At 34.0% G+C, this 27,980-nt stretch overlaps 1 protein-coding gene across 4 annotated transcripts; it reads right to left on the reverse strand.

The window, feature by feature from the left end:
- Nucleotides 1-185: 185 nt before the first annotated feature.
- LOC123714612 (E3 ubiquitin-protein ligase RNF123-like) lies at nucleotides 186-27,588 on the reverse strand. Of its 4 annotated transcripts, none has more exons than XM_045668959.1 (35): nucleotides 27,421-27,588; nucleotides 26,650-26,758; nucleotides 26,287-26,356; nucleotides 24,448-24,590; nucleotides 23,706-23,899; nucleotides 22,889-23,014; nucleotides 22,473-22,623; nucleotides 21,437-21,550; nucleotides 20,672-20,854; nucleotides 19,798-19,950; nucleotides 19,038-19,147; nucleotides 18,240-18,358; nucleotides 17,528-17,581; nucleotides 16,995-17,107; nucleotides 16,328-16,447; nucleotides 15,761-15,882; nucleotides 15,222-15,329; nucleotides 14,606-14,694; nucleotides 14,124-14,229; nucleotides 13,329-13,476; nucleotides 12,779-12,878; nucleotides 12,210-12,304; nucleotides 11,268-11,414; nucleotides 10,478-10,575; nucleotides 8,938-9,008; nucleotides 8,110-8,235; nucleotides 6,523-6,685; nucleotides 5,252-5,389; nucleotides 4,802-4,875; nucleotides 3,757-3,896; nucleotides 3,108-3,293; nucleotides 2,311-2,481; nucleotides 1,809-1,914; nucleotides 1,092-1,284; nucleotides 186-424 (listed from the first exon to the last, which is right to left on the reverse strand). In XM_045668959.1, the coding sequence occupies exons 1-35, from the start codon at nucleotides 27,549-27,551 to the stop codon at nucleotides 328-330; spliced, it is 4,368 nt and encodes a 1,455-aa protein (XP_045524915.1). In that variant the 5' UTR covers nucleotides 27,552-27,588; the 3' UTR covers nucleotides 186-327. The 4 variants fall into 4 exon arrangements, with proteins under 4 accessions (XP_045524915.1, XP_045524914.1, XP_045524913.1 ...); XM_045668958.1 differs by having other exon boundaries at nucleotides 15,761-15,867; nucleotides 21,437-21,571; XM_045668957.1 differs by having other exon boundaries at nucleotides 21,437-21,571.
- Between the last annotated feature and the right edge of the window lie 392 nt (nucleotides 27,589-27,980).

Below are 27,980 nucleotides of genomic sequence, written 5' to 3' on the forward strand. Positions count from 1 at the left end.
GTCATTACGTGCCTACAACCTCTTTCAAAGACGAGCTTATACGCGCTAATTAAATAAAAATATTACGAAACGTTTATTAAAAACTATACAATTTTGATTCAATTTTATTAAAAGTAAAACATTACAAAAAATACAAATAATATAATAAAATATTAAAACATTGACAAAATTAATCTTTATATAAATAAATGGTTTATTCAAAAATAAAAGCAAACAAATGCTAAATTACTTCAATCTGTCTTTTAGATTTCTGTCGATTTCAGAAAGCTTATGCATAGATAATATCTCTAAAGGTCTCAGGACGTCCCACGTTCTTTGAGTTTATATTCAGTTGTTGACAACTTCGATTTCATGCACAGTGTCAATATCAGCCTTACAAAAGAAGCACTGTTTGCTGTTGAGTAGATGTTGCATTATGCAGGCTCTAAAAGCATAGAAATTCATAATATCTTTAACTTATTATTTTACCAGCCTGGTCATAAACACAAGCACGAATGTTTTTCCTATACAATATTTTTTAAAGTGGGGTCGCTTGCGAAGTGGGCTTTTATCTTAGCCAGCTTAACGATCTTTTTTGGCTGTAATAAGACAACCAATATAGACTACATAAATTTTATATGATAGCCGTTACATCTTTGATTTGTTTATTGTGTGAGCATGGTTTATCCTCTGGCTCCAGCATGCAACTGTTATCCCTGAGGTCGTAGGTTCGATCCCCGGCTGTTCACCAATGCATTTCTTTTTATGTGCGCATTGTCCTTCGCTCGAACGGTGAAAGAAAACATTCTAAGGAAATCGGCTTGCCTTAGACCCAAAAAGTCGACGGCGTGTGTCACGCACAGGAGGCTGATCATGCCTATAGGATTGATAAATGATCATGAAGCAGATACAGAAATTTGAGGCCCAGATCTAAAAAACTACAGCGCTACTGATTTATTTTATTTTATTTAGTGTGCGTTTATCAAAAACATAATTCATACATAAATTAAGTTCGAAGCTAGACAGTAGCATTTTACTTAGATAGAATGTATGCCAAGGCAGTATTATTAATAAATGAAACATCAGAATTATATGTCTTCTCAAAAAACAACCTGCAAGAGTGATGTCCACATGGTACAAAGGCTGTATCCGCGGGTCGGGCATAACAAATAGTACAAAGAAGATCTGACTGAGCTCCACTGGAGCCAGGCGATCTAGTCTTCAAATAGTTATCACGGGCTGAGCGTAATTGATCTATCGCCGCTTCTAGTGCTTTTAGCTCTTCTTTCTTTACATCATCTGGAACTGTATCTTTAAAGGTGAGTAGTGTACTCGGTGTTAAAGGCATACCCGCTTTCCACCTAAGTTGCTTAGCTATATTTTTAATATGATTGATAATAAGGCGGCAAAAGGAAGAATCTCCAAGTAGCACGCAAGCCGAAGTTATATTTGCACACAAAAACCTACACAGAAAAATTGCACGGGAAATTATCAATTTATAAAATTACCACCTACTTCGGGTGTAAAATTTATAACGACAAAGCAATGAAACTTTTTTTTGTACAATATGCAATAATTTATGTGTATACAGTATAACTCTTGGACTTTGGACCCTCGGGAGGACGAGAGCCTTTTCGACGCGCTTTAAATCACCAATCACATTCCCACATTGTGGTTGGTCAACAGCGCCTCTGGACCAATCATTAGCGACATGATGTATTGTAGGTTTAAGTACAGTTGAAACTCTTTTTAGATATTATTTAAAAAAATAAGTTTTCGTATTATGTCTCATTCGGTTCTTGAGAATAATGTATCTGAAAATAACTTACATTTATAGAACGAGAACTGTTTATTGTTCTTGGAGATCATGAACTCCATACCGTCGATACGAAACAATGGTTCAGTGATGAGGGATGTTTTTGCTTTGGTCAGATGCTAGAAATATACACATGAATTGTCTTACATCAAAATTGTACAATCATTTTGTTTGAAATATAAAAATGTTTACAATTTCGTAAGTTTTACTGATCACTGGATGTTACTAGGATTAAAAAAAAACAATATTAATAATTTAAACTGTCAGATTTTCTTGCGCAAGAAAATGTCAATATTACTCGAACGTAATAAGTTATACGTCGAATAAGTTTACATTTTTATATGAACTAGCGAAAATTACTAGCCGGCCACATACTTCAATAAGGACGACGTTTCTATATTAATAATACGGCACTACTTGGTATACATTAGACTCTTTACGGTGAAGAAAGCTACTAGATACTATATTTGTGATACTAAACTTAACTCCCATTTTACATTTTCTAATAACATTACCTCAACTGGCAATTTCGGGTCTAAAATCTTCACTATACACCCAGCCACTGGAGCAAGCGCAACGTAATAATGGACCCTGTCTGTATCAGGTAGACCTCGGGATACAAGCCTACTGAACCCCCCACTGCCCCCTCCACGTACACAAATACGCGAAATGACTGCCATTAGAATCTAAAGAGAAACGTAACTATTAATTTTTTTATAAGTGGCAAATCTCAGAAATTGCAATTTAAAATAATCTTATATCTTGTAAATATTTCCTTTACATGTTATTATACAACATTAAACGCAATAAGTATCAAAAAGTCAAAAAGATTATGAACGCTTTCGTCTTCAAATATAATGTTAATCATTTAGACCAATTATTCACATCAACCACGGTCAGCAACAAATGTAAAGCTGACTCCAGACTTGCGAGGCACCTCGCCACAAATATGGTCTGCACTAGTGGTAGCCATCACTTTATGTAGTTGCTCGCTACATCTACTATAAGTAAATAAATATTACATATGTATTTCATAAATACAAAAAAAAATCTTATCATGCATTTTCCTTCTTAGGAGTCAAGATCGTAAGAACGATGTTTTTTTTTTAATTCTTAACTTTTGTTTTTTTTTTCAGAAATCGTTACTCCACAACATCATTATAAGAACACGCGCGTCAAGAACATAGTTATCAAGCGCGACAGAAAGAAGTTTTACTTCTGACATGTGTACTTTGTACCCACGCATTTTTTTAAATATGTTAAACAGTTTTATCTGTATGCTTCCATAAACCCAAAAAATATAATTCCTTACCTGACATGTTCGTCCAAGTAACAGATCATTTTGGCCATCGCTTGCCTCCGCCTTTGTCAGCAGCATTGGTGCTAATGACATGGTCATCTCCAAAGCCCGTGCCAGTCCGTGGTAAAGATCGAAGCAAGTAGCACAGAGCTTTATTTGCCGCGGTTCTAAGTGGGTATCTATTTGAATTCTGTCCATCTTAAAGAAATTATGAAAATGTTAAAAACATATTAGGTAATGCTTATTAATATGGCAACATTATTATCTTGGCATACCTACTACAGAATTATACGCAATTTCAAATTATTTTTGTTAAATGTTTGCTGGTATTTATAGCGGCAGCAACACTGAAGCGAACGAAAAGTGTGTGCGCGTCGACACGAGTCCACTACTTGTACCGTGTGCGCAATTTGTTTTTGTTCGCTTGAGTCGACCAAAACAAACATTTATGCCGTACGCTGTACAACACTGTGCCGCACAGTTCTACACACTGGTGGAATCGTTCCTTAAGATTCGAATTGGTTCGGAAATACGTCTGTGGGCAGTTGGTTCCACAAAGAAATGGTCCTTGGAATAAACGCCAATGTAAAAATCATTGTTTCTAGTTGGGTTAAGTCATACTGACACATTTGTCATACTGAGAATTAACAAGTGCACATACCTCTTGCATCATTGTAAAGAACTCTGAAAACGCCCAATTTAATTGGCTTAGAAGAGAATTTAAAAATAATGCAGCTTGCTTCGGATGTGTTGATAGATAATCTCTGATCCTACTTTGTATTACTTCGGATGGGCATGGGCCTATAAAAAATCTGAGTTAGATCATAAATAGATTTCGTTTCACACCAAATATAACAAAAATATATGCAGTGTAAAAAAAGAGTCTTATCACTATTAAAAACAATAAAAATTATTTAATAAAAACTTTTTAGTTTTACATTCTTATAATTTTAAACTCTGTGACATCTAAGAGAACGAATTTAAATATTGAATCAATTTTTATTCAGTTTTACCAATATCCGTAGCGCTTCAGTCGGAAACTTGGGATTGCGTGTATATACTCAATATTAAAATTGAAATAAGAAAAATGTGTGCGTGTACACACGTAAGAAGTGAAACTTCTTTATGACCTTGTTTTTCGAAAAATGATCTACTATATTATGCAACTTTACGGAAATTGGTTAAATAAAGTCATATAAGATAAAGTTTAACAAAAGGTTTTTATTATCATAGACATGAATACAATTAATACAATAATTTCATTTTACCCTATTACTTCTAAGGTTCTTACTATGATTGTTATCGTTATTATATATTTTTGTTATTAATAGCTTCAAATCTCTTCAAATCAACCTTGGTAGGGACAAGAAAAAGATGGCACATAACGGAAAAATGTGACGCGTAACCGAAAAAAACCGAAAAAACTTCAAAAAACTTATTAATTTATTTATTTTATAGCTGGAACTTGGTCTATAGACTCAATATTGAAGACTGAATTACTATGACTATGACTGAATATATAGAGTGGAAACAAGGAAAAGTCCCAGTGTTTTACATATAACAAACAGTCTGTATTAGGTATATAGTATACGCTTTGAATTTAAAATATATACTCATTTACCATGCGCTATAAGTATTTTATAAATAAAGAATTCTTCATCAGCCTCATATAATATTGTTGATTAATAATATTTTTAAGTCGTTACCAAAACACTGACTCATCAGCCCCGCATCCACCTTAGCACCAAGATTATTAACTGTTGGTTCCCGATCTCCATATCTAATAAAACATTTTACTATCAATATTATTAAAATTTATTCAGAGACACATTAAGGAAGTTGCGCACGAGTTTTAACACTAAGGTCATGTATCCAGGCTGTGTAAGTATCCACTTGTTCATATAGGGAAAGATTACATGTATCCGAAACAGAAGCCTGAGTCTATAAAAAAAACACAGAAATCTTAAAATAAAATATGTTTATTATGGAATATAAGATACAGGTATCACTTGCTCCACGTCATTAAATTTGACTAGGTAGACATCCCTACTCATCGGCAAAGAAGACAGAGGGTGTAGAGAGATAAAGCTGGCGTAAAAAACTCCCGATACTCTTTTTAAATATCAATAAGTACCTACAATTTAAAAGATTTATACCTGGCAGCTAAGTGCGGCCATTGTCTGTGCCGGAAACCGAAGCCGGACCCGTGCCAGAACCGTACCAGCACCCAATTGGACTGAGCCCAGGCACGATTCTGATATGGACGTACTAGTTCTTCAATCATCGCCATTTGTCTGTTAAATTTTTTAATTAAGTAGATAAAGCCGACCTAATAAGATTTTTTTGTATGATATTTACAGCCAAAAACATAGCGGACGAGTAGCCTACGAAAAAAGTGGGATCGTCGATGTCTACGTCGTCGTGGCCAAATGGCCAGTGAATGTAGGCGTCGCTTCAGTTTTCCATATAAAAATCAAGAATTTCTCTATTCTAATAGGTTAGCAAATTAACTAAATATTTACAAAGGCACTTAACTGCCGTCTCTTTATAAATAACCACTAGCTGCCCCCGCGAACTTCGTTTCTCCTTAATGTGGTTTAAGTTAGCCTAAATACCGTGACACGAAAGAATAATTTCTCTGTATTATCGTCACTATAATTTGAATTTGATTTACACTTCGGTCTAGGTAACACGTGGTTGGCTATGCTAACACAAAAAATTAAAAAAAGTAGAAATAATTGAATTTCACGGTATTTCGTTTACTAAAAAATAAATTTAATTTATTCTTTAGCCTCAATAATAATCATGATATTGAATTGTAGCTTATATGACACGTTTGTCGGTTTACCATAGCAGTGCCATCTATTGATTACTTACTCAATCCAGTCGAAAAGTATCGACATCTGTTAGAATCTTTTGGAGTTAACAGATAATTGTGACTGTCAATTAATTATCGACAAATAATTTGCAATAAAATAAAATTGTAACTACAATTAAAGATCTAAGCTATCCTATCTCTTAAGTTGGACCAGACTGCTCACGGTGTGCCAATTTAATTTAAAATTGGTTAAGTAGTTTAGGATTCCATCGTGGACTAACATCGTGACAGGAGATTTATATATATTAAGATTATATGGTTAGTGTGACTTAGTGTGGGAGTCATGAATTAATAAAACATTTTTCAATATGAATGTTATCTTATCTAGGGTTCGTAGCAGGCTATTATCAAGTCCTACACTATTTTTCTTATTTATTTTATATACATACGCCTTTTTACCGCATTGGCACCACGGATCTCCGCTTTATACTGTCCAGACATCTCACGATTCATCCACTTTCATGACTTTCAAGCATTAATTAAATTCCTGTGATAGCTGCTACGCGCTAATGAGTTTGAGTTTTCATTTTATTAGTAAACAATGCTTACTGTTTGAGTGGTACCCTCTCAATCGCCCTCATAGTGGCGGGTTGGGTGGCAAAAGAGGCCAGCGTTTGTACTAACGATTCACGAGTGCTGGCCAACACGATGCGCGAGTCTGCAAACTCAGAGCAGAGGAATGCCGCGCATGATACCACTAGGTCGTCCCATTCTGAGAGAATATAAGAAATCAGATCGAAATTTATTCTTATGAACGTAAATATGAAAAATGAATTATCTAAATGTACCACTTAACAGTTAAAATGTTAACCAGTTTAAAATTCCCAAAGTTCCGCCACTAATTTTTTAATTTTTTTTTTTAGTTTACAAGGAATTTTTTTATATGTTCTATAAATTTTTTTATAGAACAGGAGGCTCATCTGATGTTAATTTATACCGCCCACGGATACTCAATGCCAGAGTCGCCGGCCTATTAAGAATTGGTACGCTATCTTTAAGGACCCTAAGTCGAATTGGTTCGGTGATACTTCAGTGGGCAGCTGGTGCCACAAACTGGTGGTGCGCGGCAAAAACTGCCTTAAGAAATGCTCAGGTATGGAACGACGGACGGATACGTGTAAAGTTACTGTTTGAAATTATTAATAATATAATAATACCACCACATACAAGAGTTCAAGCACGACAAAACATATATCACAATTACGACAATACCGCCATTTGGCATCATTTGGGTTAATTGTCAAAAACCTGTTTAGTTCTTGTAAAATCTAGCCTAAAGTAAGAAATAATATTATTATGTATTTATTCCACATCATTATTCTACCTTATTAGTTGCAACTAATTCGATAGAACGTCAAACTAATACCTACACCGATTATCCCACATAAAAAACATTTAAAAAAATATATTTATATGCCTAAATCTTATAACTAATAATATAGCAAGCAACTCTTGTGAAGTCAGCCAGTGTACAAACAAATAGGTCTACCTCAGTAGAAATTTTGTTAATTATTCGTATTGCTCGCGTGAGTGGCGCTTTGCTAACCAAGTTGGAATGTGCGCGCGGTACACCAAATGTTTTGTCAGAAGCCTCAGGTTGGTAACACTTCTAATAATATGATCTATTTATCAAAGATACAAGGTATTTCCAATATTCTTAACCTACACAGTAATAATAATAATAAAAATTAAAACAAATTTAAAAAGTTGGGTCCCTATGGCAGTATTGCGATACTTATTCGTTGAGTGAGGAAAGCAATAGCTCTGGCATCACCGGTAGTATCTACCAGGCGTCAACTTAAATCTTTACTTAGCGCCCCAGGAATCTCTACTCCAAAGAGAACAAATGTTTTTTTCTTTTATCAAAGTCGTTTTGTCGTTGTTAAAATCCCGAGAAAATATTTTAGGGTTTGAGTGTTTAGATAAAAGCAGGTATTTATATAAATTGTCATAAGAATTCTGTTAAATCGTATTATTAAGTAAAGTTCGGAATTTTAAACGAATTATTTTCATTTAAAAGACATAAGAATCCTTAAAAAATCTTGAAAAACACTATATGTTTTACCCAACTTCTAAACACGCAACATCCTCCAACTTATACCTTCCTTATTAATGTTATATGATTATTGAACAAACCGGAAATCTGATGTATCGGCACAGTAGGATGCATGTACAGGCGCAGTGTATTACAAAGTTCCAACATAGCGTCCACGTGGTAGTCAGGTATGAACGCGAACAGAGACTCCGCAAACTCCTGTGTACCTGTTTTACGCTTTATATTATTTAAATATTGAAGCAGTTTTAATCTGAATATGTCAATTAAAGAGCAGTGTTGGCCTAGTGGCTTAACGTGTGACTCTCATCCCTGAGGTCGCATCTCCGGCTGTACACCAATAGAAAGTCTTTCTATGAGCACATGTAACATTCACTCGATCGGTGAAGCCGACACATCATTAGGAAAACGGCTTGCCTCAGACCCAAAAAGTCGACGGCGTGCGTCAACACAGGATGCCGATCACCTACTTGTCTATTAGATTGACAAATGATCATGGAACAGATTAGAAATGTGTGGCCCAGACCGAAACAGGTTGTAGCGCTAATGATTTTTTTAATGTATGTAATTATAATAGAAGAATACTGTAATACGAATGATTCCATCTGATTTATAATCACAACATATCGTATTTATATTTTTAAAAAAAAATTTAAATAAAAGAATAGCCTTTTATTTTTAGCAAAATCAAAGTAAAGAAAACTTAATTCTATTATAATTTTTATCTGTCCTTTCTAATTAGTTTGCAAGAACCCATCCGCAGATGAAGGTCCTCGTCCAAGGAGTAGAGGAGGAGATAGCACCTCGTACTTACAAGGTCAAAACTTATTGTATATTACTTATCGTTTTCAAAGAACTTTTTTCAATGTTAAAAATGTTACTGCTATATAGTAGTATTAGCGACGTCATACCGGTCCTGCCATCTAATTGAGAATGTGACACAGCTCGTGGAGTTTCCGTTCTAGATGGAGGACTCAGAGGGCTAAAAAATGAGCATAGCGTTAGGGACATTAAATAGTGATTGTCATTCAAGACAGACCATAGATACGGCCTGAAAATTAATCGAATTGTTTCGTCAGAAAGCGACCCACGGCCTTATAAAATATATATACCATCCAAGCCTTAGAAGCTGTAATAAATAAATTAATAAAAAGTTCAAATAAAAAGCGCGATCGCACGTGCAATAGTTCGTCAGTCTGTTTCGATAGTCACGCTGTAATTACTGCTGCAGTTTTTGTTATGTAAATACCACGACGTCTAGTCATATGACATTAGTGAGAAACTCAATCATTGCGTAGGACTCGATGGCATTGTATTTATTTTACTTGTGTATTTATTTATATCAAGTACTGGCGCAAAGAAGCGTGGTGTTCTCGTCTCTATGGAGCGATAGCGCTGACTTGTAATTTGTAAAACAAACGTATGTCTAGTCATCCAATCCTGATAAATCGTGACTTTTGTAATTCTTGTTTCCTTTTCTTTTTATTGCATTTGCATCGCTATTCGCTATTCATGAATCTGTAAGATTAGCTTTTAATTTTTAGTTTGTTATTAATAGATATATATATATATATTTGTATTATTTTATACAAAAATATTGGTACGCTTTTATGGCCATAAAACTGTTACATAAAAACTTTTTCTTTTTTTTCAACTTTTTAATTATTTTGAATTTGGAACACGTATATTATTTTAAAAACTTATTTCGATTTTGCGCCATTTCACATGTTTCTTCGTGTTAATTATCAAATTATAATATGGAATGGGGTGAAAATCGGATTGCAGGAATGGCCTAATCGTCGAATATTATTTTTATTTTTTGCTGAGAATTTACATATATATATTCTATTAGTGATATTGATTAAGGATTTAGAAAGATTTTATATAGCATTTGGTTCTGCGCTTCTTGCACTCATCATTTTTCTTTTTCTCTTACTAGGGTTGCCTGGAAGAGATCGCGATTAGCGATAAGGCCGCCCGTTGCATCCCTTGTAATTTTTATGTATTGTGTTATTTGTGTTTATTTTATTTTTTGCAACGAAGTATGAATAAATAAATAAAGTTGCGTGACATGAGACGGACGATAGAGTGTTTCGGGGACACAAAAAAAAGCAAGCAATAAATACTTTTCATTTAAATATTTAATAAAATTACTAGTAACAGCCCTAGACCAAACTAATGTAATGTAATCGAATGAATTTTTGACTCCATAATACTTGCCATGATTGAATAAAAACCAAATTAAACAAAAATTATATTCATAATTATTATTTTTGTATTGAAGAGTTTATATTGTATTAATATCATAATTAGAGTCAACAATGGAAATTATAGTGAAGGATCAATACATATTTATTGTCTTTCAATCATCAAATCAATGATGAGTGGTCTATAATCTATGATCTCTAGGTCAACAAAGAAAATAATTTTTTATTAATGATATCAACACACCTTTGATCAGAGCTAGAAGTATATTCAAGTTGAAGTGATTCATAACTATTTTTCCCCAATAACGAGCTTTTTCCTGGCAATATCTCCTTACTTGCCACCTGTAACACAGTCCATATAGTCTTTGGTACAAATTTTAATCAACGCCAACAAATTTTTTTTCTAGATCTGATTTCAGTCCGTCAAGTTTCCGGAGTATTTATCCTTAATATTATTATATGGTCAAAAATATTTTAAATTTTTGTTATACTGTAGTGATGCTACATCTATACGCAACGCCAAGGGGACCAGCCACTGGGAAAGGGATCTGTCATCGACGATTCCAACCACTACGTTGAATACGGTCATGTGGAAGGAGCTGGTACTGGGAGGTATGGGAGTCTTACTCGTAACTTCACTTGCTATTTGTATCATCTGTGGCGATACGCTTACTAATATAATATTTTATAGGTTATAAAACACTATCAGATATTTTATAACCTATCTAAATTAAGCCAAGTTCCATCAATAATATTGTACAGATAACTGTTTGTTAATCTCCCAAGCAGCCGCCGGATATATAATGTTTAAATGACGGATGTGATACAAAGAAATATATGAGTTTGAATTAGCTGTCTCGCTCTATTTCGTACAATTTTAATTCGGTTGCCACGAGCCCATTATTGTTATGTCCCGAGACGTTTCTAAAGAACGAAGGAGGCCGTCCTTTTTGTTACGGGAATATTCAAATAAACATGCAAACAGAAGCCTGAAATTGTAAGTAAATAAGATTGTAGTGCCGCTGGATTATTACCTGCATGCTCGCGTAATCCGGGTCCGAAGCAAGCCTCAACGAATGCAGTGTTCCAGTAAAATGCTTAGCTAATTCTTGTTGTCTTTGTTTAGTCCATATTGCGCCAATCACCCATCCCATTTGTAGGGCACTCGACTCTAACTTTTCCTGCATTTAATGCCAAATTTCTATTTCAACTAGAATCATTAAAATTTAAATGTATGAAAATGTTTCAACCAATCGACTTACATAGATCGAAAACCTTAAAATAGATGACAGATAAATGTCGCCCATAATACATTTCAGATTATACATATATGGACCATATACGGGATATACCACACACACATATACCTTGTCCAGCCATAAGTTCTGTTACAAATGAAAATGCGTTTTTTTTTCTAATGAAGTAATGTTATATATAAATATTGTTGAATTTTATTACTACATATTAATTATTAAAGAACAGCAAAAATAAAAAAAAATATTCGATGATAAAGCCATTACTGCACTCCGATTTTCACCCCATTCCATATTATAATTTGATAATTAACACGAAACAATATCAGAAATGGCGCGATAACGAAAAAAACTTGTTCCAAATTCAAAATAAAAAAGTTGAAAAAAAGTAAAGTTTTATGTAAGAGTATATATGGCCAGACTCGTTATAGATAGATACAATAAAAGCGTACCAATGTTTTTGTATAAAATGAAGCAAATAGGCCGGATATAATAGGCTACGCATTGCTAAAAGGTTACAATTGGGTGGCGGGCCTTTTCACAGCTTACTACTTAGCATTTACAGTGCTACCTACAATTTTAATTACACTATTGTGTCTTATTCTCTAGACAATGTTGGCTATCATTTATTTCCTACATGCAGCGTATAGGTTATTCTAAATACAGCGATAATTTGACTGCGCAAGCAAACTACAGTAAATACATGTATTAACACTCAAATACCACATAAACTGCTTTCGACCTATCCAACTCTTTCAAAATTTTCTCCATTAACACCTTCCTCATTTTCTCTTGCTCCGAAAGCTCCCCGTTTGCACCTATGGAATTGAAACTTTAAAAATCGTAATAAGCTTATGACACTGAAAGACTGGTCCAACTCCTTATTAGCAATAGTTTAGACACAGTTCCCTTCGAATGTTAGATACGGTTGCATAGGTACCAAAGAAATATATGTATATGTTGTGTTGGGTGAGTAAAGGAATTTCAATGTTTCAGTGTTGAAAACGTACAAACGGACGGATACAGGGCGATTGTGATTGGTCAAACGAATGTAATTTGACCAGTGATGCCAACTTGCCAACACTTTTGTATACAATGTAACTCTCGAACCCAACTAACAAAACACTAAATATAAACTCCAATCGTGGCTATTTATTTTTGTCTATGCCTACTTTTATTTTTTTTATTAAGCCTACCGACCCGGTACAATTGTTTTGCGAATCTAAAGTTAATGCACGATGAGAGATATCCACTAAACTAGGAGACTTATTAAAAGTTTTTATATGTATAACCTCCACTAGATTGGAGTTCCACGGATACAGCTTGCATCCTCTGTTCAATATCATGGAGACAATCAGCCAAATCCAACTGGTTATCTCGTAGCTCACACAGCTAAAAAAATTAACTCATTAATAATAAATAAGACAAAATTATTTTGATTATATTGTCTTTGATTTACGCCAGTTACTAATTAAGCGTAATTAGTGAGACTATAGTTAGAGCAGGTTTAAAAATTAAGATTTTCCTTATCTAAGAAATATAATAGAAAAGGTATGATATAATATATAATTCATATATACTAGATAATTTAATTCAATTAAAACTGAGGGTTGTTAAAAGGGGTAACATTAGGGGTTATATGTATTTTTAAATGCCAAATCATTAATTGACAAAAGTCAATATATGTGGGTAATATAACCACATATATTAACTTTGGTCAATTTATTGATAATTTACGTTAAAAATACAAATTAAAGTGTTTATTTATTTTTAAGCTTTATTTAAGAAATATTCGTCAATAAAATGGCAATACTGTGGGCCCTTTTCACGTTCAGAGCTTACCTTTTCAGCATGTTTGATGGCAGTCCCGTGGTACAACGCAAGTAGTCCGTCAAGAAGACGGAGATAAGCAGATCTTACTTCTATGGAACCGGCACCAGGCATCATTGATCTTGCACCTTTGAGAGCGAGGGCTGTTTCACCAGTTGTTCTATAAACATTTAGCTGTTAAAATAAATATTAACTAGATGCGCTACATTCATTGACCTCAGATTTCTGTATCTTAATAAAAAAACATTTTGATTAGGCAAAGCTCTTCTGATAGACGTCGATTTTTAGGGCCTAAGTCAGTTTCCTCACGATGTTTGAAACTTTTCCTTTCCTTAGTTTAAAAAAGCCGTGAGTCAAACGCAAGGCTTTCAGGGTTAAGCCAATAATAGACTGCTCTCATGTTACAATATATATTACAAAAATGGAAAAAAATGTGTTAGAATATAGAAGAACTTACTACTAAGAACAAAATCAGAAATTAAATTTACAAGGCGTGTTGCATTTGTTTAGACATTCTCTAGATCGTATTAAAGTCACGTGATTATTCAATCCATTTGAACAATCACAATCAAAAGACACGATTTTACAACTTTTTCTCATATTCTTCATTCTTTAAGACTTCAACAAAGAAATCAAAGTTTAAACACAAAAACTCCGGCTTTAGAAAATTCTAGAGCAATCTAGCAAGATATACCTTCAAAGTATTTTCCAAAACTGAGAATAATTTAAGTTCTAGTTAACTCAGTTTGCCCCGTTTTATAATATATATATATATATATATAAACTCTCTTTTCTGTCTGTACTGACCTATTGGGCATTGGCGGCAAAGTCCCGTTCATAAATCGAGCCATTGAAGATATCACTTGAGGAAGGGTGGCCAAACCTGGTGAGCCGGCAGCCATTTCACTGACTCCTAAAATAGTATATAAACTGAATAATTTTGTACTAGTATTGTCTTTTGTTAACATAGCTTTTACACATTAAGAAAACACTTTTTAAACGGATTTAATTGTATTCACCGAATATATTGGTCACCGTGACCACGCGCGCTGTAAAGCACGCGAAACGTCGGAAAAAATTAAAAATTAAAAGTTTATTATAATAATACATAGCTTCAATCCGTTTAAACAGTGTTTTCTTAATTTTGTACTAATTTTATGTACGTATATTACCTCCTCCATTTAGTGGGCAATACCAAATCTGAGAGTTCGATTCCCAGAAGAAAAAAGAGAAGATGTGTCAGCTTGCTTTACTTTCGTAATACAAATTGGGTGACTTAATACCTGTACCTGTATCAATTCCACCAGCACGGTTGTAATTTGGTTCAAAACTTTGTACAAATGGATTGTCCTCACCCAACATATTTATCAGATCTTGTCTGAAAAAATGGTTTTTTTTTTTTCATTTTTTTACAGAATAATAAATGAACCTAATATGCATTTGAAAATCACTGTGGTTTGTATTAATGTAGCAATAGTCTTGCTGCGTAACGTTAAGCTATCTAATAACTGACTTAGTCCATTTATTAGCCGCGGCAGCAAATAACTCAACGTTCTCTCACACTGTTTTCTCCCGAAGTAAGAGCTCCATTAAGATCAATAATTCAGCATTGATCAGAATAATTCGATTTACATCAAAGACAATAACGTTACAGTTAACAGGAAAATAATTCCTGACAACCATTGATTGATTTACCTAACAATCGAATTAATTTAGAGTTTTTTTATTCAAAATACGGCCAATAAAAGTTCTATCATGAAAGTTATTTTAGATTAATTCGAGACAATGATATAATAGAATCTTTCTTAAACTCTTAGGTATACATAAGAAGCATTTATATTGGGCGGATTCATGTTTCTTTGCTGGAAAAATAGTGTTGAACTAAAATCAGTTACTCAGTTATACCGTAAAGTCCTGACTAGAAATGGTAAGACACCCCCTAATCGGTCCACATTGTAGAAGTCGAGTTCGCCATCGATAAAGGTACGTGGAGGGATATGGGGTGGAGCATTACTGAAAAGATTCTTAAATTTAAATTCGTTACACAGTCTACCAACATGTTTTATGTCTAATAAAAAGTGTTGGTAGATTTCACAACTTTCTCACTGCTTTTGAATTAAAACCGAAACTAAGACATCTTCTTCTTGCTTCTCTACATAAAACTAGCGTACTCTTTCTTAAAAGTCGAGAACTTTCTCGCGGGCTTTGTGGAAAAATAGATTTTTATGAATAAATTTGAAAATTATGAAATTATAACATTTAATTGTCAATAAGTCTGATCTTTAATGTGGCAATAGAATTTTTTTTTGTCAATGTAAATAATTGATTTGCTAAATTTAGTCGTAAAATTCAACATTTCTGCGTCGTTTTAAACCGACTTTCAATAGACTATATTTAATGTTGACGTTACGTGGAAAACACAGATAATAATTAATATTACTAACGGATTTCCAAGTGGGTTCTCCTGCCACAACCGCGTGACAGCTGTCAATAGTCGCGCATGACAGCACCACGAAATAGCGGGAGAATTTCGGGAGACATTAAACAATCGCTGCAAGAAATGTTCCTAAACGCATTTTATAGGCTTTTCTATTTTTAAACGTTCGTAAAGCATCATTAATTATTTTTTATAGTTTTGTTGACAAATAAGTGAGGCGAGGAGTATACGTTCGCCAAGTCGAGAAAAAAACTGTACCATCCTTTTATTGAAACAGTATAAGTCACTTTCAGCTATATATTCAATATATTTGTTTAAAACATAAAATATCTATAACATTGATATGGTCACATATAATATGTTGTCAGATTAGCTAGTTACGTAAAAACTTAAGACAGACGGTCCCTTAAGTAGGGACTGAATAAATTAACCGATCAATGTTAATGGATCTCATAACTTTTAAGAGTAACGATAGAAGAACTGCGTTTCGAGAGGTTTTATTAACAAGTTTTGATAATATATGTAACAAAATTTTGACTTAGATACTCCGTAAAAAATATAAATTTCGCGTTACCATATCTAAAATACAGTTGTCCATTATATATCTGCGGAATTTTTCTAAAAAGATCTTCCTTGTTGACGGGACCATGGTTGTGCCGTCGGAGTTATCCAACAACATAAGGAGAAACTCTAACTAGAAATAACAAATAATTTATTTACGTTTTATAAAGCTTCATATTAATTGCTTTGTCATTAGTTTTCCTGATTACTTAAAGTATAAGCAAAAAATAGTTTTAATCAGCGTGTAACTCTCATCCCTGACGTCGTAGGTTCAATCCCTCCGGCTGAGCACCAATGGATTTACTGTGTGCGCATTTAACATACGCTCGAACGATGAAGGACAATATTGAGGAGATTTTTGAGCCTATGCTGGTTTTCTCCCGTTGTCCTTAAGATAGTCCAGTGGACAGCCGGGAATCGAACTATGGTATGATATTATCATGATTTGCACTTTCCCTACCCGAACGGAACGGAAATAGTCATATCGCCCAATTACCTTCATAAGTGGCATTATTGGCTCAACTATGACTCATTGGACATCATTTTATAAATGATATCCTAACGTGCAGGTTCCGCAAGGGGTCTATTGATCGGCCACGAGGCCAACACATGGTATTATAACATAGTTTAAGTAATATTGTCATTAGCTTCTTAATTACCATCCCTTTACACTTTATTACCTGAACTCGTTCCAATGGGGCAATGGCTTTTGTGATTTTATCACAATCTTCACGATATTCAGCTTCAAGTTGTGCATCATCCTTTGTGGTCGCTCGGAGTTTAGATATTTTTTCTGAAAAAAATAATTTTTTTTCTTGTTCTGTGGATACTTCCATGGATGGTGTACTTTTTTCTAACTTTCTGGCCTACAGACTCGGTTAAGAAGTTGTATATTCATTAGTCGTTAGGGATGGCATAAAGTCAAAACTATTGGCATAATATTAAAAAAAAAACTTTGTTAGGAAATATTGTCAATACAATCAATCTTAAAGTACTCGTTTATTAAAATGTCAAAAATGTCAGCCAGATTTGACAGAAAGAGAGGAAACTGATTTAGCATTTATATAAGAGGTAAATCGTAAAAATCTTTACATTACATTGCATCAAAATCTGAGATGAAAATGAATTTTAAAACATTTCTAACAATATTAACTTTGTTTAACCAGTACTAACTTATGATTCACAGTTAAAAAAGTATTATTAAAGTAATCACCAGTATCATTATGAGAAAAAGCACTCCGGCCTATTACACCTTTCTCCGTCATCTCTGTAAATGATACAATTCTATAGATTAGATAAATCTCTATAACTATGATACTATAGAACGATTTATACACAAGATATAGTCTCAGATACACAAAAAGATAATTATTTAAAGTACTATACCTTAGTATATTGCAATACACATCGTAGTATATACTACTATATACTACGATCCGTAAACATAATTAAATAAAAGATACTCAGTAAAATACGTTGTATATATAATCGTGTAGAAGATTTTTTATACAAAAGCGTTACACGTGCAAATAATTTGTAAAACTGATGCCACGCAACAAAATTAAAAAAAAAGAGTATACAATGTTTTAATGAATAAAATACCTTAGTATCAAATTATTCCAATTGGAGATGGAATTTTTAAAATTTAGAAATAAGTTTTAAGAAACATAATATTACAAAACATAGATTAATTTCCAATGCAGGAATAGTAATAACTAATGAAAAGTTTTTATATCCGAGTTTAAAAAAAAAAAATTAAGATAATCTGTAACTCCTAATAGTGATAGTAATTGAGATTCCAATGTCGTGTACCACAAAAACGTTGCGCGATGTGCAGCGACAACAACGGTACTACATCGAAATTACATACAAAAACACGTTACTATTGGATGTTACATGGTACCCGTGCAGGTTCTTGAACTCACCAGCAATTCTGGGATCGGTCTCTCCATGAACAGGAGTGGGTCTTTGCCACCAAGACTTGCGAATTACCGTCTTCAGAACACTATCATCGGGGCACTTAATGTTCATGAAGTTGTCAAATCTACAACCAATGCTTCTTAAGTATAAGTATTCTGTACTGTACACTTAAATATAATTAGAGAGGAAATTTGTATTTTGGACCCCTTTCATCTGTGTTAGTTTCGCAGAGCTATCACTTCCAAAAAAAATCAATAGGTTATCATATATATTTCTCGCTTTTTAATCATTATAGTTATTGAGTATAAAGTATGACTGTTCAAGGGACTACAATTATTTTGCTGTTACAGTTAGTAGACCGTAGGCAAAACTTTTTTTAAATTATAAATATGTTTATTAAATAATACCTCTAAACTACTAAACATATTCTTTATTTTTAACACCTGGAGGTACAAATACGATGACACGATGTCTTTATTTCAATAGCTAATTGTAAATATTTAAAGCTTCTATTGTATGTGGAACAATGCTAATTACAGATTGTCAATTGTCAGTCTGTTTTAAACCTAAAAAAGGATACGACCTTATATAAAATTTAAATTTACACCGTTTTAAATATAATACCACTTTATTTACTTACTTTACTTACTTACTTACTTACTATACTTACATTACTTACTTCACTTACTTTAGTTACTCTACTTATTTAATTCACTTTCTTTACGTACTTTAACTTACGCTGGTTAAATGTACAATTAGAGTTTTTGTGAATAAGGGAGATAATTTTTACATTTGTTACTAACGTTATTTTATTGAAGAACACATATTTAACTAAATGGTGTCTGGTCTCCCGGTGCTGCATTAGCCCACACAGTACATAGATACCTTCGATCTGTTGCGTGAAATTCATGTCCTGTAAATATAAACACCAACATAAATAATATAAGTTTGATATTAAATTTGACTTGTACGCAGTTGTCATTTCACGATTGTATTAACGCGGGAACTGCCACAGATAACATAAAGCAGAATATGTCAGAGATAGAATCTCCTTTGTTACATTGACTTGTTGGATTTTGGCCTATGTTTCTAACGACAAAATATATGCCCTATATGTTTCTGACAATTGCAGATACAATCCGTGTAATTATTAACGATTAAATAAATTTACTATTAAGGGCTTAACAGTGGTAAGTCAAAAAATAGTAAACAAGAATTGAGTGTCTTCCCCAATAGAGACTGTAAGTAATGTTATTGGATACTTTCTTATGTAAATTAGTTGTATTATTAGTAAATTGGGTTAGACTTAAATAACTTCAGTCTTAAAATAGGTGACGTATGTTCGATGCTGTCTCAATTAAAAGGCAATAACAAAGACATAAACGTATAACTATATCATAGAGCACATCAATATCTAAATTACATATTAACATGACTAGGCCCCTAGAAAAGGTTTTATAGTGGTATTATATTTTTAAATTATACATTATAAACCATTTTTTTAAGAAAAAAATAAAATTTAATCTATAATTGTGTTAAGTGTAAGATTGACAGTAAACTTACTGGCGACACCATATCGAACATAAGGCACTCCCTAACAACGCAATGTTCCAGGATGTCACACAAAGCGGCTTCGTCGAGAAATGTCCATAATAATTCCAATAACATACAAAGCCGTGGCTGAGGCTGATCTAGGAACTTCTCAGATAATCCACTCTGTAATTAGTTTTTTAAAGCATTATCACATTTTGGTCTGATAATGTATATAAAAATACGATATTCTATATTTATAATTAACAAAGCGAATTTTAAAATTGATCAACATTGTAAATAATTTAATACATATCAGTCATGCTACTCTAAAAAGTCTCCGATAAGTTGGCCAGAGTCATTTTGTACTACAACTACTAAATTTATGCTAAAATATACACTCCGAATCTAAAATATTTAAAGCTATTTTAACATATCGATTCGATATGAATGTGATATGTTTAGTCTGGCCATAAATACTTTTACACTTAAAACAAAAATATTACAATTGAATTTGGAATCTGTATTTCTTTTTAACATAAAAAGAAAAAAATACGGGCTCGTTTTATAAGGATTTTGCTATTTCAATCCCGAAGGACCAAATTCTTAATTTAGAGAGATAATTTCCCTTCACAAAGTTTCTTTATAACAGAGAACAAATAAAAGTACCATTTAGCCTTATCTGAAGGCAAATAGTAATAATAGAAAAATCTGCTAAACAGCAAATTTTTTATATATGGCGTTTGTGATAACAAAATGGTGTGTTAAATTAAATCTGTTATATCGCAACATTATTGAAAAATACAAGTTTCGATACTTGTATTTTTATACTCCACGCGAATATAATAATAAAATATACTTTACTTGTAACAAATATTAACAAGTTTTTTTTTATAAAATTACTCACAAAACCACGATCTCTCATTTTTGAAAAGAAATCAACAGCATGCTGTTCTTGTGTGAGTCCTTTAATATTTAACCCCAAAGCCACTCTAAACCTGGGCAGCAATTCAGATACTACCACGTAGGACTGCTTCAGCACCGTGCCAAGTTCTATCACAACCAGGCGAGCCAAGGACATGAGGAAGGCCTGGTAAGCGATTTAACAATATATCTTATTTTGCTTGCAGAATATTTACGACTTACTTCAAAGCGTAAAAATTCTTAAAAGGCCGGCAACGCACTCGCGAGCCATCTGGCATTGACCGTTCAAGGGCGGCGGCCTCCTATTCGTTTGGGCCCAGTATTTCTGTAAAAAAAATACTGCGCCATCTCAAATTTATATGTATCTATTAATTGAAGCCAGCGCATTGGAGCACAGCTTAGTTTCTTGGCTTATACAGATACCGGCAAACTTCTTGAGCATTAAACAAGGGAGTGGGAGAAAGTTTGCGCATCGTAGACAGCGCGGGACACAAACGTCAGCCGATTTACCAATCACGCGATCGACACGTCACTCTCCCGCCGCCGCGCCTCACCCTAAAAATCGCTTCTGCGCAGGCACGGACATTTTTTCAAGATGTTTGCCGGTATCTGTACCAAACACAAATTTAATAAAACAATATCTCTTTGTGGCATCGATTCCAGGACCACTTAATACGAAACAAGCCACAGACTTGATAAGTTCATTTAAAGCTGTAAGCGTTGAAATTTAATTTGACTTAACACTCACTTTCCTCGACATTTTCTTCATATCAATCCCCTGAACATCCATATTGTGAGGTGAGGACCGGGGTGAGTACACAGAGTTGGAGCTGTTGATACGGAGAGCTACTTCCTCTTCCACCTTTGACGAATTTGATTTAATCTGTTGTATAACAAATTAACCGTCATTGGATAAGATTCAGAAGCCAGAGTTACCGGTTTATTATTAAGTACATTATATATATAGTTTCCGCAATGAAATTGAAAACATTTATCATATGGAGAAGCATGGGCAAGAAACTCCATACTTTATCTTTAAAAATAGTATTAGCAATATTTGTATACATTGATTTCATAATTATATGTAAATACCATGTATGTAGAGCAAAAAAAACTACTATCCTAAAGTAAAATATAAACCGATAACCATAGATCATGTTATCAAATCATCAACACCTTGTCTATAGTTACCAAAACTAAAAGAAGATGAAAAGTAGAAATAACAAAAAAAATATTTATTCACTACCCATTCTAATGAAATAGCAAACATAACTGGAAATGGAAGGGCCATCGAACGACATAACTTGCATGAACAATCAAAAATGGACAAACAGCAACAAAGTAGAAAGGCCAATGAGGAAGGTGTATGGTGTTTACCTCCAACATAGAGGGAGGATTCACCAACCAAACCGTCCCGAAGGTAGTGGCTATTTTTTTTTAAATAACAGTCTTAAGGGCCATTACAACTGTTTTAGAGTTCAATTTTGTACAGTGGGCTGATGTATTTATGTGTGGTGTGGAATATTTGCAGAAAATGCTTAACAAGAAGAGACCTTTACTCTTTAAATGGTCCTTGAAAAACAGTGTTGTTAAAAATTTGTATCTATGTTAAATATTTGTTTTCCGGTACCGTGTTTTTGCTAACTTTTTTTTTTGTTCCACTCAAGTTTATTATGAAGGAATGCGTTTAGAATTGTCAGTCAGTCGTTCAGGTTCGTCGTGCTTAGATCAAGTCTATGCATTATTATTGAGCCATTCAGGAAGTAATGCAAAGTAAATCCTACCTTGCTAGTCTTTGCGCTGGCGTTTGGTTTGAGTGTGGATAAGTGTGTGAGTTCATTCAATAAAGCGTCAACTGATCGAAACAAGATGGCGGCTTTTGCGCAATCACGTTCTGGTGCCGCTTGGAGCGGAGAATAACCTTCTATTGGAAACCTGAAAATTTAATTTTGATGTTTTCCAAATTTGCAAATTATCTCTCAAAAAATATGCATATTCTTTGACCCGTAGATTTAATGACATATGTATATCACACGTCACACGCGTATAAACATATCTTAAATCATCTTTAAGAGTTCATCTTTAGGTTTAGCCGACGAATATCGCGTAGGATAAATGAAATCTATAATGTGTATACTGTAATTTATTAATTACGTAATGTTTACGTTACAAATAGCTATCATTATAAAAAATACCTTACACAAACGGTACATGTCCAAAATTCGCATATAAATGTTCCTGCATGGCCAGGGACACAGCAGGGAAGTAAGCTAAACCCGTTCCATGTGTCACCTTATCGAACGCCATTCCCAGAGAAACGCCATTTCTATAACGTTACATTTCAAAAAGGGTAGCAATATATCGTTTAAACAAAATAATACTAAAATTGAGATATTTTATGAATTCTTTCACATATAAGTTGCGTCTGCACACACTTGAGCAGTGTTGGCCTAGTGGCTTCAGCGTGCGACTTTCATCCTTGAGGTCGTAGGTTCGATCTCGGCTGTGCACCAATGGATTGTCTTTCTATGTGCACATTTGACATTCGCTCGAACGGTGAAGGAGGAAACTGTCTTGCCTTAGACCCAAAAACTCGACGGTGCGTGTCAGGCACAGAAGGCTGATCACCTACTTGCCTATTCGATTAAAAAATGATCATGAAACCGATACAGATATTTCAGGTCCAGACCTAAAAGGTTGTAGCGCCATTGATTTTTTTTGTCTCTGCACAAATACACATTAATATTACGAATTATAAGTAATTTAAAACCAAAATATTTTACTAAAAAGAATATTTAACATAAGAAAGTATCCATTAACACTACTTATAGTCTCTATTAAGGGGAAGACACTCTGTTCTTGTGTTTAATTTATTTCCACTTACAACTGTCTAGCACTAAAGGGTTTTTCAATCTTCTCACTAGGCCCGCGGTGACCGAATTTACGGAAATAAGTAGTAAAATACAACCAGCAAGCAAGTTTTGTTTAAAATAATTATATTATATAAATATTGATACCTGTAATACTCCAGGGTTCCCTTATCCAGGTCAATACAGGAAGCGATGACGTCACCGGGTAGCCATGCATAACCATACGGTGAGGTAGCCACATTCCACTTGCGCACTCGCCCTCCATCGTAACCGTAAGAATGGGCGGTGTCCCCCACGCCTGTGTCCATTGAGAATGTACATGCTGCCGTGCACCAACCGACCTAGGAAATATATTTTGATGACATTCTAAAAATATCGTCGCTTAAAGGGCTGAGAGCTGAGACATCGCAATAAAAATAGCCCTAAAATAATGAATTCTTGAACATAATAAATGATCATTTTAGTTTTCGGAGGATTTCACTTCCCTCTCACTCAGCAATCTCTCTGTAGTCTTCTGTCTCTTTCTGACAAATTGTGGTTACGCTCCTATGTGTAAAGGCTTTAGACTCAAACTATATTTATTCATATAGGTAAACAAGTACACTGATGAACGTCAAAAAGAAGTTCAATTAATTGTAAATTTACATTTACTACCAGTTCGCAAGTCAAGGGCGTAGAGCGGGTAAGAAGAACTGGCAAGAAACTTTCCGCCACTCTTTTTAATCGCCAAGTATTGAGTCATACAAATTGTTAGAACTGGAGCAAATCTATCCCAAGGATTAGGATCATTTAAGTATTCAAATTTTTTATAAAAAGCTTTATTGTTTACTCTACAAAGCTGGTTTCTTCAAATGTAACACGCAATTCTAATACTAATGTTTTATGTTACCTGCATAATTCCTTTAGTTCCGAGTTGGACCTCATACATCCACTTGCCAGCATAGACGCAAGCCGTTGCCTTAATTGTGGCAAAACTGGACAATCCTTGTACGCTCACTCTCTCATCACCTACCAACACCAGCCGACCCGTTCCTGAAATATTTAAAATTTGTAATGATCGTAATTATTCGTATTTAACGTAAGATTTGAGTCTTGAATACTTAAAATATTAATATTATATACATACACATATACACATATTTTATAGCCATATTTAAAGAAAACAATTTTTTAACCGGATTAAAGCTATTTATATTGTTATAAACTACTACTAAACTATAATTATACGCAAAGTAGATGGCACACTAGGTCACACAATACACAGAAACGCAACCCACACGGATAGGTACCTCAATGGTGAATCCCACCACCACCCTTCACAACTGGTTTATGTCAGTAAATGAGCCCTTTGTGATGCTGCCCACCTCGAGGAGGAACTACAGCTTGTAAAACAGGTGCGAAACAAGCTGCGCATCCCCCGGCTGCATCACAGAAACAAAAACAAGACACAAACAGTTCCCCGCCAGCCAGCCTACCTGCCATATGTAAAGGGAGTTACAGATAGAATTAGCCGAATCCTAAAACGAGCTTCTATTAATACAATTTTCAAGCCGCACAAGAAGATTCTGCAATTCCTAAGACCAATCAAAAGTAACACCCCGTTGCAAGATGCAGGTATACACAAACTGGATTGCGACTGTGACCTGTCTAACATAGGGCAAACTAAACGCAATATGTCCAGCAGACTCAAAGAACACATTGCAGACATAAGACATAGATGAAACACAAAATCAGCAGTCTGTGAACACACACAGGCCTAATCACTACATACGCTTTGACCAACCGAAAGTACTTGCGAAAGAAAAAATATTCTTCCCGAGATTGGTACGCGAAGCCATTGAAATAAAAAAAACACCCGAATTTCAATAAAGAAGACGGCCTTAAATTGTCAAACACCCCAGGTGTTTCCAATACTATCCAAATTAAAATTCCAAGACAAACAATCAGCGAAAATAGAGGAGAATCTCTACAGCTGTGATACTTTTGACTTCAGTCACCGTGACCACGCACGCTAATGTAAATAATTAATGGTTTATAATAATACAAATAGCTTTAATCCGGTTAAACAAATTGTTTTCTTTCAATTTGTAAGAGCTATGCTAACCAAAGACAATACTATAGTCATATTTACTTTTAATGTAGATAATTAAATATGTAGTCTTGCAGTGAGCAGTGGCTTCAGCGTACGACACTCATCCCTGAGGTCATAGGTTCGAACCCTAGATGTGCACCAATAGACTTTCTTTCTATGAACGCATTTAACATTCGCTCGAACGGCGAACCATGGTAAGGAAACCGTCTTGCCTTAGACACAAAAAAGTCGACGGCGTGTGTGAGGCACAGAAGGCTGATCACCTACTTGCCTATTACATTGACAAAAGATCATGAAACAGATACAGAAATCTGAGGCCAAGACCTAAAAAGGTGGTAGGGCCACTGATTTATTTTTATTAAAAAAATCGGTGATATATTTCTATGATGTTTGTGTTGTCTTATAAACGAAATGGCACGGGAATGCATTTCCGTGTTTCACTGTTCGTATTAATTATGAACAAGTAGGTGATATTTCTTCAGAGCATTTCGATACGAAATTATATTCGGAATCCATTCTAGGAACCTTACCAAGCGATGCCAGACGAAACCACGGGGGCGGTATGTATTTTTACATCGTATTTCAGAAATGAATTCTATTTTATACAACTCAACTCAAAGAAATGTTAATAAATACCTGTAGATGCATCAAAAACAACAATTTTAGGACCGATTCTACCCGGCCTTTCGTCCGTAGACTCAGTACCCTGCAAAATATTATATTTCGTAATTATTATTTAAAAAATTAATAATTTAACTTATGTTTTTAAATTGGAATTTTTAATGAAACTTTCCTCTTAATTGTCGAGTAATTTTGACATTTTGGATCGCAGAGCCAGCGTATTGTGTGAGAATTATTTTTAATACATTTAAATTTTTCTGTGGCGGGTGATCTTCGTTGTGAAAGGAGGCTTAATTTTGCATATATTTAATATTATACACCATTCAAATTGTTAACAAAAGAAGAATACTCTCGGAACTAGCTCATCTAGAATAATACCTCTGTAACAGCTTGTGTATTCTTTTTCGATTTAAGTTTAGTGTTAAGTATTTTTGCGTCCAACATCTTTGGAAGGTTATCTCTGATATGGCTCACGTATTTCGTCCTTCTGCAACAAAATTTGTGGACAATAGACCCTTAGACACTCCCACATTGAATATCTAATAATATTAATATAATATTTTTTCTTAATGGAAATGTATTCCCGTGACCTGTCGCCAATCAATACCTTTCAAAGACATAACTTATAGTTACGTCGAGATTAAATTAAATGTCTTATTACAGACCGTGTTCCAGAAAAATATCCTTTTTTAGATCTATAAAAATACTTGTTTTGGTTTGGTTATTTATATTTATTATTAATTAATTAAAAAACAATTCATTCAGCATATAACACTTACCTAATATATGGTAGGAATGCTTTTCGATATTTGGAGGAAGAAAGGTGTACTGTTTCCCCAACCTAAACCTACAAGTCTAACCGTTTCAGTTTCATTTGTATGCGCAAATTGTAGGTGACAAATACAAACCATGTACGATGCACTATTTTTTTTTAAACAAATTTTTACCTCAAATATATAGACGAGGGAAATAGATTTAAGTGTTTTTAACTTTAGGAAATGTACAGATTTTTGGTTCCAGTATCGTTATTAATTCAGTCGTGATATCATTTTTCAAACACTAAACATAGAATTTATTTTCACTAAGACATTTTTTCATGCCAATTCTATATTCCTAATAATATAAATTAACTACTAAGATGATTCTTACTGATTATGTCTGTCAGTATTATCCTTCATGACCAGGTCATTACCAAATATCTTCTTTATCATATCATGGACCTCTCCCTTTTCAGCTGAGCTGCTGCAGACCCCAAACATGGACCGGAGGACGTTCATCATCACTGATTTGTGAACATTAGTACAAAATAACTAAATACAGTTCACCTGTCTGATAACAAATGTGAAATTGTCTATTTATATTTGACATCATGAAACCTTCTTTATTATGTGTTTAATGAGTTTTGTTTATTATCTGTGCAAACTGTCAATAATTGTAAAAAACATTTTTTTTATACGAACTACATGACATATACTTATTATTAAGTAATGACAGTTACGATGTGAATCAACCAATATCAATACACAAACTAAACAGTTTCTTTAAATAGGACGTTAGTGCGGTGGTTCCGAATCGAAACACAAACTTTGTCTTACATACGGGATACTAAATTTCTCTACCGTCTTCGATCCTGTCAAATTGTGTTGTTTGTATGAATACGTATACTTTTTTTTGTACTGGTACGAGACCTTTCAGCCAATTCTTGTTTT

The sequence above is a fragment of the Pieris brassicae genome, chromosome 9 (assembly GCF_905147105.1).
Source record: "Pieris brassicae chromosome 9, ilPieBrab1.1, whole genome shotgun sequence".
Taxonomy (NCBI): domain Eukaryota; kingdom Metazoa; phylum Arthropoda; class Insecta; order Lepidoptera; family Pieridae; genus Pieris; species Pieris brassicae.